At 43.2% G+C, this 11,577-nt stretch overlaps 1 protein-coding gene across 1 annotated transcript in view; it reads right to left on the reverse strand.

The window, feature by feature from the left end:
- Positions 1–805: 805 nt before the first annotated feature.
- Positions 806–11,577, reverse strand: part of Pon1 (paraoxonase 1) — a 25,884-nt gene continuing 15,112 nt past the window's right edge. Inside the window, exons 6-9 of the mRNA XM_021191110.2 lie at positions 9,569–9,769; positions 8,152–8,233; positions 4,123–4,251; positions 806–1,219 (exon numbers count right to left, since the gene is read on the reverse strand). Of these exons, the coding sequence (XP_021046769.1) occupies positions 1,061–1,219; positions 4,123–4,251; positions 8,152–8,233; positions 9,569–9,769 (571 nt within the window). The 3' untranslated portion in view covers positions 806–1,060. The remainder of the gene's footprint in view (positions 1,220–4,122; positions 4,252–8,151; positions 8,234–9,568; positions 9,770–11,577) is intronic.

An 11,577-nucleotide genomic window follows, 5' to 3' on the forward strand; every position in this document is an offset into this window, starting at 1 on the left:
CAAAGAAGCAAATTCCTTCTTTCTTTGGACCAATATAAACAGGCCATATAATGTGTGAAGACAACAGAAATCAGGTTCGGGCGGCATAACCTTCCCAAAGATCGTAAGAGTCTCCTACACGCTGTAACGATGGGGAAAATTGAAAAGGGCCAGTGGGGAAACAATGCACAAAAGCTCTGGGCCTCGGGGAGAGAGCGGAAGCGCTGGTCCGTTTCCGGAGGAAGTCGCAGAGAGAAAGGGGAAACCAGATGTCTGGCCGCGCTGGTCCATCCGTTGACTTTACGAGGTATTGGGAGTGGTCTTCACGATGGTACTTTTTCAACACCGGAAGTCCCTATGTGACCTAATAGTCCCAAAGCTGACCGCCCACACTCTCTTTAAGGAAAGACAGCAATGCAGAAAGAGACTCGAATGGTTTCAGAGATTGTATGTGTTATGGGGAAAGTGTGTTTGGAGTGACATTGAAGGTATTTTTCCCCATGCTGTCCCAGATTTCCTGGGATAACTAAAAGGAGAAAAACTCTGGCTCATTTTGGAGGTCCCAGTCCACATGCTCCACTGTTTCTGGGCTTTCAGCCCTGGTGTTTGGTGGTGGCTCACCTCAGAGCAGAGAACGAAGGACCAGATGTAACCTGTGAATGCATTTCTCCCAGTGACAAACTTCTGTCCGTGAGGTCCTACCTCCTAGAATCCCCAAAACTGTCCCCAGCTGGACCAAGCATTCAGCATATAAGCCTGTAGGAAGATTTCATATTCACATCAGAACACAGGTTATGTGGGACTTGAGAAATTTAGCCGTTTTGGTGAAAAAGTTTTTTTTTTTTTTTTTTTTTTTTTTTTTTTAATTGATAAGTGATGTCTTTAAGTAGTCTGAGACTCACACTCAAGAAACCCTTGCTAGTTAGGATCTATTGCCAGGAAACACTCTCATACCTTCTTATGTCTGAGATTAAGGTCAACAGTCATTAGTTAGCAGAGATTACTGTGGCAGGCGCCTTACAATATGGCAAAGCATTGAAATAATGGCCTCACTTTCGATGACGTGGGTGCAGCTGGCTTGTCACAGGTCACAGTAAAGAGCTCTGTGGAACACAGTGCCGATCAGCAGTTTCCCTTTGTACACAGAGGCAACCGTCGTGCCTTGCAGTACCGTACCATTCTCTGCATAAACTACAGTTACTTTGGGGTCTTCGGATAAAATGTTCTGGATTCGAAGCACCTGTCAAAGAAATTACATGAGGTGAATATTTTTGTTAAGTCACTTATGTCAACTTTAAACTTGAAGTGATTTCTCCCTTAGACATGTTATCTCATGTACTTTCCTCAATTGCGTTCTGTTCTAAAATTATTTTAAGGTCGCTGTTTCCTCATTTGTGATTGGTTGAGTTTTGATCACGTGATCCTTAACAGTAGCAGTGTGCATATGAGCGCACAGTGTGTGAGGCAGGGCATATAAACAAGCCTGGATGTGAGACATTAGGGCATACTAAGGAACACAATAAATGGAATTCGTACACTGAGTTTCTATTCAGGGAGTCATGATTTGATTGTTCAGTTTAGCACTGAGACAGTCTTTCTCTATATATATTGGAGGCTGGCTTTGAACTTGCACCTCTTCCGCCTCAGACTCTTAAGTATTGGATTACACATGTGTGTACATGACTGCACCTCAACAATATCTTGTTTTATAATGTAGACAAAACTGGAAGCTTAACACAAGAAGCCATCTCTCTGTGGCATACGGACCTATTCTTTTAAGTTTAAGGTTCTACATCTTAGGTAGAAAAGACTTTTAGGTTTAATTTCCTTCACTTAACTCAAAAATTCAATCACATTATTATTGATCATGTACTTCACGTTAAATTTGCCATATGACATAGCTAATAACTGGTCTTTTCAGGTAACAAAACAACTTTAGATAACAAAACCTAATGCAAAGAACGTATTGCTGAGGCAAGGGATGTGGGAAGTCTAGAGTCTTCCGTTTTACAATTTGTGTCCTCACTGCAGACCAAATTACTTCTAAATTTCCCTTTGATGAGAATAAAATACTGTGACTTGAATAAAAAGCCATCAAGGCAGAGCACCCAATGTGGCAGTGTGGGGGAGCCAGGACCCCGGGCATCAAAGGGTCAATGGCAGGATTCAAATGACTTCCAACACAGCTAGCTCCACAGACGTGTCCTAGGAAATGGCTGCAATGTTAACTTGTTACTTACAAAGAAATTGGTAAGGATGCACCTCAGTTTAATAAGCCTCTTGTTCATAAGAATTAAATCTTCTACGGGCAGTGTATTAAAAGTATTATATTCTATTTCCCTTACCAAATTCATCATCAGAATGGGAGCAATTCTTTTTTTCCCCAAGAACAATAAAGCAAATCCTTGCTAGAGCAAAGGACCCAAGTTTACCAGATGAGCTAACGAGCAAGAACAATTGGAATCGAACATTCTGCCCAGCTTTTTATATGCTGATCACTCCACAGCATACATTTCTCCAATTCTATTAAAATATACAGTTGAGCAAGACTAATAGCAAAAACCTAGCAAAAGACACAAAAAATTGGCATTAAACACAATCCTAATCTCCTGTAAATTTGGAGATAACAGGGTTGGATGCCATTCATATTAGATTTTTTTTCAATACAAAGATATAAGAAGAGATTGTGTGTGTGTGTGTGTGTGTGTGTGTGTTATACATACATGTGTATAGCAAGAATACACTTTCATTTTCTATCACTACCCTTTAAATAAGGCCATATAGCTATTTGTATAGCATTTACAGTATGGGTATTATAAGTAATAGGAAGGGGTTTAAGTGCACAGGAGTGACTGAGAGAATTTGCTCGGCAAGTGAGACTCCTTGACTGGAGTGCAGATTCCTAACACCACAAAGCAGCTGGGCATGGAGACTTGAGCTTGTGATCCCAGCACTGGGGAAGTGGAGGCAGGCAGATCCTTGGCTTATTTCTAGCTGATTGGCAAGCTCAGCGGGAAGCCCTGTGTCAGAAAATGAGGTGAAGAAGCAGCTGGGAAGAGAAGCACCCTTGACTTCTGACCTCCTCTTACTGTGCACATGTACAAAGGCCCGCAAGCTCACACGTCTACAAAAGCACAACACATACAAGAGGATGGCTGTGCATGGGTCCTGCTAACACACCACATAACTTACTATGAGGGAGTTGAGCATCTCTGGGTTTTCTATCCGGGAACTACAGAAGCAGTTTGACGAAGATAGGGAGGGAGGCTATACTGGTGCCCTAGATGAAGGGCTGATGTGAGGGAAGGGAAGGTTATACAGGAAAATGGAAACAAGTGGATAAAGTCCATCAGTGTGACACCATGGTATTTTTTAAATTATTGTGAATTCCTAAGTTGGAAGAAGTCACTATTGAAATACGGATGTGGACACCATCCATTGCTGGCAGTCCTTACTTCCAGTCTTCAGGCCCTCACTCCCTGGGCTCTGACGTGTACCAAACCTTCTTGAAGGGGCCTCTCCAGCTCACCCTCTGGCATGCTGGAAAGGCCTGAGGTGAAGCAGATCCCCAACCCTAACCTTGTTTCCCCCTGGAGATGACTCCTGGCTGGCTAAATTCTCAGGTGCTGCTTCCTTCAAACACCCCTCCATTTTTGTTTGTGCATTCACTTTTTAAATTTTATTTTATTTTTCCAGTGCTGGGGGGTGCTTTTTTCCAGTGTTTCACACAATCTAGACATGTTTTCTTTACTGTGTTACATTCCAAACACACTATTTCCTTCTCCCTCTAGTTTTGGCTGCCATTTTGTGCACAGGGGCAGGGTGGGGGAAGCACACATGTGCGCGCGCACAAACACACACACACACACAGAGCCCCTTGTTTCTGTGTCAGCTCCTGTTGATGTCCTTATACAAAGGTGCCCACACCTTTGTAACCCCCTCACCCAGTTACCCCATAATAAAGGGCCACCTGTGTCCTTCCTGGACTCTGACCAGAATACCTCCACAGACCTTTTGATTTCTGAGCACCCGGGTCATCTGTTACATGCCCTCTCTTATTTGCACAAACTCGGGAGAATTGTGTTTTCAGTTGAAACCTGGTGGTGAGGGACAGCTTGTGTCCACTTCACTCTGCAAACTGACCTCTGAGCCGGGAGGATTCTCCTCGTCATAGAAAAAGATCCTCATTCCGTTGGGATGGCATCCCACCCACACGTCCCCTGTCACAGGATCCACAGAGATGTTATCCACAAGGGTGTCAAAGTTGAGGACCTGCCAAGGGATAAAAGAAGGAGCATGGGGAGATGAAGGGTTGGCCAGAGACAGTTCAGGAGACAATCCTGCTGCTGTGGGCCACGGGAGTATAATTCGGCCCAGTTCAGCTTCACTGCAGGGATGCAGCTGGCCTTCTGGCCATTCTGTTGGGTGCAAAGACACACGGGGTGTAGGGGATGGTTTATAAAACAAAGCCTGGCTCTTAAGGGTTAAATGAGATCATTTATACATGAATCGAAAACCAAAAAAAAAAAAAAAAAAGTTATTTAAGTGTAGCATCAATCGATTCTTTGCAAAGAGACATGTGCATGTGATACATTTACAAATATTCCAAAACCAAACAAGAAATGCAGATTCATTTCTGAAGAGGAATGTGGAGGAAATGTAGGTTTCTTTATGGCTAATCATAGTAGGCTGTGTAGCCAGAAAAGTAATGATCACCTAGGGTCTAATTTTTGCCTTGAAGTTGAGGGCAAGTTTGTTGTTTTGCTGCCTGGCGTTATTCAACTCCCTGCTCCTTTGCCGTTTCCTCTCTAAATATAAGCTGCAAAGGCATGATGGCTGCACAGATTGCTGTCGTGGCTTTGCGCCGGCATCATAAATAATAGCAACAATTCCTAATTCTGCCATTCATCATCCTAGCTGCCTTCCACCGGGAAGAAATCCCTTCTATTTGTTTACCTCTAATTCTCACTGGAGAAACAATATCTTCGGTGCACTTCTGAGTCCAGCGATCTCAATACCTGGGGACCCCGGAAATAACTGGTCATGACTCTCTGAAAAGGTCTGAGCGTGGATAGGCAAGTGTAATGTGCTACCACTGCCCTCTGCATCCTGCTCAAAATGAGAACTGTCCCCGCATGTCCGCAGAGGCATTAGAGGGTTCAGGCAACCTGGCAGAGCTTCATTCTCACAGTCAGGAGAAGCTGTCAGCCTTCAGCCTGGCAAGAGGCTGCATTAGACATAGGAGGTGGCTGAGCACTGCAGCCGCAGGTCCAAATCTACTCCTGGCTCTTTCCAGCCCCCAGGAGCCATCCTCTGGAGTTAGCTCTCTATTGACAGGCTTTCATTAGCTTCTTTGAGTGAGGAAAGGGTGTTATCTACTGTTCTACTGTTAGCACTGGCAAACTCCATGGTGGATGGCAGCCTACTGAGAACCCCCATGAGAGTGAGAGGGGCACAGGGAAGCCACAGAGCCCATCCACTCTGTCCCCAATTATCATCAACTCTGCCAGGGACTCAGTTCAGCACCTGGAGTGTGCAGAGCACGGGACACACATTGCTTCCACCAAAGACCAGCTGCCATCCAGCAGACAGCCTAATCAGTGTCCAGAAATGCACTCTTGCCCTGTAAATACCCAATGCCTAACCAGGTGAATAAAATAAAATGAAATAATAAAATAAAATGAAATGAAATGAAATAAAAACCATTACGATGGGCATCTGCATACCATTTCAAGATCCCACAAAGACATGTGGAAGAGACTCAAGTCTAAATAAGACACCAGATGGAGTGTTAACAAGGCAGCTGAGCAGCAAAGTGCTTGTCACTTTCCCCACAGGGCCTGGATTCGATCCCCTGAACTACCTAAAAGAAATGCCCTAAATAAGGAGCTGGGTTTTGTGGTTGTTTTGTTTTACGTTGTTTTATTTATGTTAACACCTGGATATTTTGAGAACTCCAGCTGACTGAAATGTGTCAAACTCTGAGTCTTAGAGTCTCATGGGGAGGAGAATTCCTTTCACTGTGGTGAGACACAGGGAGCACACCATTTGCCATCGGAACCATTTCTATGTGGGCAACTGAGCAGCATCAGGTACAGGCACATGTCTGTGAAGCTCCCCACAGCCAACTATCTCTAGAGCTTTTCAACCAGCCCAAGAGAAACTGCAGCCATTAGAGGACCATTCCTCATTTCCCATCATCCTGTCGTTCCAAAAATTTTGAATATTTTAATTATTAAAGTTATTTTAATTATTCTGTTGGGGGGGGGATGACATCTTGCTTTATGACTCAAGGTAGCCTCTGCCTCAGAACTCCCGTCTTAGTCTTCTGAACGCTGGGAGTACAGGTGTGAACTACCGCGAATGCTCTAGGCCCTTCGAATAAATGAAGTCATGCTATCTGTCCTCTTTGTCTCTCTTATTTCACTTAGCATAATGTCATAAGTTCGTCCACGTTGTACCCTTCCCCTGGAAGACTAAATAATGTCTCATTGTATGACTACATGACACTTGGGGCAGGACACGCACTATTCACCTTCATCGCAGATTTGATAATTAACATCAACAAGTTGCTCAAGTCTCTTGGCATGCTGAAGCATTCCTGGGCTAATAGGAAATCACAGGATCTCTCCAAAGAAGGAATGTCACTGCGTTTGACAGGGTGGCTTCTGCTAGGATGGTTGTAGTGATGAGAGACGACCCTGTTCTGTTACCAGATGTGGAAACCAGATCTGCCCCCAGCCCTTACAGGAGCAAAACCCTTGAATTCTGTGTTGAGAGTATATTGGATTGAGTTTTATTGCAACATTCCTTAACTTTCACTTTGCAGTAGTACTTGCTGTTAGAAGCACAGCCCATTGTTATTCCCTAAGCCAGTTGGAGTGTGTGAAATTTCATTTCTCTGCAGCTAATATTAAACTAGCTCTGCCAATGATTTTTAACATCAAACATGATGTTAGATTTCATGTCGCTCTGAGGCAATTTCCTCTGAGTGAGGCCCCTTGTGATGGTTCCCGCGACATGGTGACAGAAATAGTCATGCAATTGCCAGTGACAGTGCTATTTGATGTGGGCATGGGTGCTGGCAGCATAACATCTTGTGGCTTTGTAGCGACAGGGGCCACTTTATAATGCTCTATTTGCAAATCTCCTTTCTTCCCCTTTATGCAATTCTAATTTATGACTTAAACTTTTAGCTTAGACCAGAATTAGAAGGGGAAAAGTTAAGGTCCTGATATGGAGTGAGCCCCACCATAGTAATTAAACAAATGTTTGCTAAATGTTTATTAGATATTAGGAATTCTTCCAGTAATGAACAGAAAAAAAAATCTAACCCAGTGGATCCTACAGATAATCAAGAAGACTTGTAAAATGTATAGTGTGCTGGTAAGAAACACTGAGAGCAAGAATTAAGCCATTGAGGACCTATAGCAGGGTGGGGCTGGTGTTCGAGCTGTTAGTGGTTTGGATTTTTAGGGAAGGTCTCACTGATGTGCCCTCATCGATAGGAAGTGAAAGATGAGAAAGCTCAGAGATGTGGAAGACAAGGACCAAGGGGTTGCTGCTAGGTCCCTGGGAACAAGTAGAAAAAGCAGAGGTGACAGTGGGGGCAGATCCGGGAGTAGCCAGGTCACCCGTGCAGCCAGTGTGAGCTTGTGGCTGCTGTAGAGAGAAATGGTGGGATATAAAAGGAGACTGTTTCTATCACTGTACAGAGAGAGAGAGAGAGAGAGACAGAGAGACAGAGAGAGAGAGACAGAGAGAGACACAGAGAGAGAGGAACACGGAGAGAGAAACACATAGAGAGAAACACAGAAAGAGAAACACAGAGAGAGAAACACAGAGAGAGAAACACAGAGAGAGAGAGACAGAAGAAAAAGGAGTCGCAACGGTTGAGGAAGAAACCTGGGAAAACAACCCCAGCTTAAAGTTCTCTAGAGCAGAAAGTCTCTGGGTTGCCTAGGTGAGATGCCCAGCTTGCTGTTTTCCTTTGTGCCACAGAGCAAAAGTAAACAACAAACACACAATGACATTGATGGCTCCTAACCAATAAGTGGAAAATTGCTTCACACCTGCTCAATTTAGAGCATTCCTTCCTCTCTACCTTTAATTTCACCAATCAATTAGAATCTAATTATCACTCAGCAAACTTACAGTGTTAATACAGCTTACCTTCAATGGCGTTAAAGTCCAATTAGCGTGCTTTTCATACACATGAATCTTGTGAGCCAGCAATTCAGCTATATAGACATACCTTCAAAGAAGAAAGAGCTCCGTCAAAGTGCTTGAAGTAATGCCAAAAGCTGAGTTGGGAAAAGTTGTCTTAGAGTGGAACTTTGCATAGAAACTAGAAAATGGAATTTATCTCAAAGCAAACTCAGTTCTGAAAGGCCTTGGTGAGTTCATAGGGCATACCCTGTTTAATCACAGGAAAGTCTTTACCTAAGGTTATAGGTACTCAGGGAAGGAACTCAATGCTAACATCAGCTCTTAATATTTACATTTTACATTGTTCCCTTTGATTTGTCAACCTAGAGGCAAGCCCAAGGTTCTGAATGTCAGAAGGTAGTAAGGTCGAGCTTTGGGTAGCATCAGGAAATCCTCTTCATGACAGTCCTCTAGCTCAGCCAGAGAACATATGAGAGAAGACAAATGTTCGTCTCCAATGGAGATAAGCCTTCCTTCCTTTCTCTTCTGAGCCTGATCCTAACATGGTGACAGTAAGAGAAGTAGCGTGTTATTCTCTTCTGTGGGGATCAGAGACAATATGAAAAACAGAAAACTTCCGACATCATGTTTTCTGTGTTCCTGATGCTCTGAAATTCTTGGTGATATGAGGTGGGGCATGGATGGATGATGGACAGATTTTTATATGTACATTGATGCTACCCGAAGTGTGAGGCCCAGACCAATAGTGATCTGTGAACTGTTGCAAAGCCATCATGAGATAGTAGACTGCATCACTAACAGTTACATTGACTCTTTCATACAATAAGTAAGGCAGAATGAAGGAGAATGATCCCCACAGGCCCATATATTTGAATGTTTATTCCCACAGTTGGTGGAACTGTTTGGGAAGGATTAGGAGATGTGTTGGAGAATGTTACTGGGGGTAGACCTTGAGGTTGAAAAAAACCTGGGCATTCCAAGTTAGCATCTTTCCCCACCTCAACATGTGAGCTCTCAGTTACTTCTCTAGCAGCATACCTGTCTGCCTGTTCCTTGTCATAGACTCATCTTCTGGGACTGTGAGCCCACAATTAAATGCTTTGTTTTATAAGTTTCCTTGGTTGAACTCTTTACAGCCATAGAAAGGAAACTAAGAATAAGAGGTGCTGATGAGGGAGCGAACCAGGGTCTTGCTTTATATTCTGCTACAAGAACCTTTTCATGATACAGACCCAACTACATACTATATTCACTTATTAGAGAATCCTTAAATATCAGTAGTGTTGGCGTTTTCTCCAGTTTCTTCTTACTAACACAACACAACACAACAGATAATCATAATACATAGGAAAGGTCTATGTTCTAAATCTATATAAGGAGACTCCAAGAAAACCCATTGTGTTCTAGAAAGCACACATACTTGCCATCAAGGGAAATGCCAATGCCATTCGCGAAATCAAACCCATCTGCTACCACCTGGACTTTATCTGGACTGTAGTAAACAACATTGGACCACGACAGACCCAAGTACATTTCCCAGGACCGTAAGTATGGGTCAGCAAAATAGTGATCATTTGTGGCATAAAAGCTCTCAGGTCCAACAGCAGCTATATCGTTGATGCTGCAATTAAAAAAAAAAATATGATTATACATGGAGAGATAGCAGTTGAAAGCAAAAGAAAGCTTATGCACTGGTATTTACTGAAGTCTAGTCTTAAAATCAAAAGATGAGATGGAGTCTTCACACCATCAGGGATAGCCCAGAATCACTACAACATCAGTTCTAGCCAATCTCCAAAGATAATAAGATGATTATTAGCACTGAGCCATGAAAGTCATATGAGCTGTACTGTAAATATAGCATTCTGGGGTGTGTGTGTGTGTGTGTGTGTGTGGTGTATTAAGCCTGAGATTACTGTCAGAGCAAGGTGAATCAGCCCACACAACACTGACTCCTGTCAGTCAACCTTATTATAACACAGAGTGAAAGCATTGACCACTGTGGTTTCAGCATGTTTAGCTATGTGATCTAGGGGAAGATCAACCCTTTTGCAAGTCGGGGGCCTCAGCTTCCTTCTCAGTGACAGAAGGATGGTGGTCTCTTCTAGTGTTGGCCATAAAGTTCTGTACCTCTTTACTGAAGGAGCCTGTGAGCAAGAATGTTCAGAAATGGGTATGTGGCTCTTTTCTTTCTGATTAGCATTCCCTCTGTGCTGCTGAAAATGTAAGATATATGAGTCTATTTTTCAGCTTTAATAGGTACAATAGCAAACACACAAGTGACTCATTCCTTGCTGATTGAGGTGACGGAAGTTCCCCAGGGGGCATGATCTGAGAGAAAATTATCCTTGCTCTACTGCAGAGCATATAGTGGGAAAGGCATCAGCTGTGACGCAGCCAGCTCAGGAGCGAGGGAGATGGGGCTCAGAGCCTCAGTTTCTCATCTGTAAAGAGAGCTTAAACGATTTTCCCCTCAAAGTTGCACAGCTCATTAGAAAAGCCTACGGTCCGGGAGTCTCAACTGTGGAATCACAGTGGGAATTAGAATGAGCCAATGCTGTTGGCTTCCCAGGGAGCCAGACTCACTAAGTCTTCCATCAACAGTCGCTACTATTACCACAGTGGGGAAAAAAAAAAAAAAGCCCATGGAGTTATGATGTGTCTGTGCAGGTTTCGGACAAAAACTGACAAGCTGCTTCTACCTCTCTTTTTAAAGCAGATTTTAGAAATTAGTATGCTATTCTCCATTGAAACGGAGCAGATGGGAGTGGTTTGGAGTGATAGCTTTGAAATTTGATATACTGTCTGAATCTGCCTCTGCCTCCTATCCACACCACGTGGGGCCACAGCATGTCACCCATCGTTGAGCCAGTTCCTGAAACTCAGTGTCCTTTCTGTAGCTTGGTAGGTTGAGTAAAGATTAAATGAAACTGTAAGGGTGAAGGCCTTACCATAGTGTCTTGTATGCATAAAGGACCAATAATAATAGGCGTGATGTTGTTATTAACATGATCAGCTTACAACAGATTTAGTAATTCAGAGATGCATACCATAAACGACCCTACAATATGAAGTGGGAAATGCACATGCTAATCCTTGTATGCTGAGAGCCAGATTCTAGTTAACTGTGGTGCCCTGGCTGCTTGCAATCTAGCTCTACGCTGCCAATACAGAATATCTTCACAACTGGCCCAGAAAGAAAAAATACATTCCTGTTCTGTAAAAGCAGAGACACTTGAGTTGCCCAATATTAAATAGTAACTAAAGAATAATAATTTTTGAGGAATACCGAAGGGCTGAGAAACACCTAAAAAAAAAAAAAAAAGTTCAACATCCTTAATCATCAGGGAAATGCACATCAAAACAACCCTGAGATTCCATCTCACACCAGTCAGAATGGCTAAGATCAAAAATTCAGGTGACAGCAGT

The sequence above is a fragment of the Mus pahari genome, chromosome 2 (genome assembly GCF_900095145.1).
Source record: "Mus pahari chromosome 2, PAHARI_EIJ_v1.1, whole genome shotgun sequence".
In the NCBI taxonomy this organism is placed as follows: domain Eukaryota; kingdom Metazoa; phylum Chordata; class Mammalia; order Rodentia; family Muridae; genus Mus; species Mus pahari.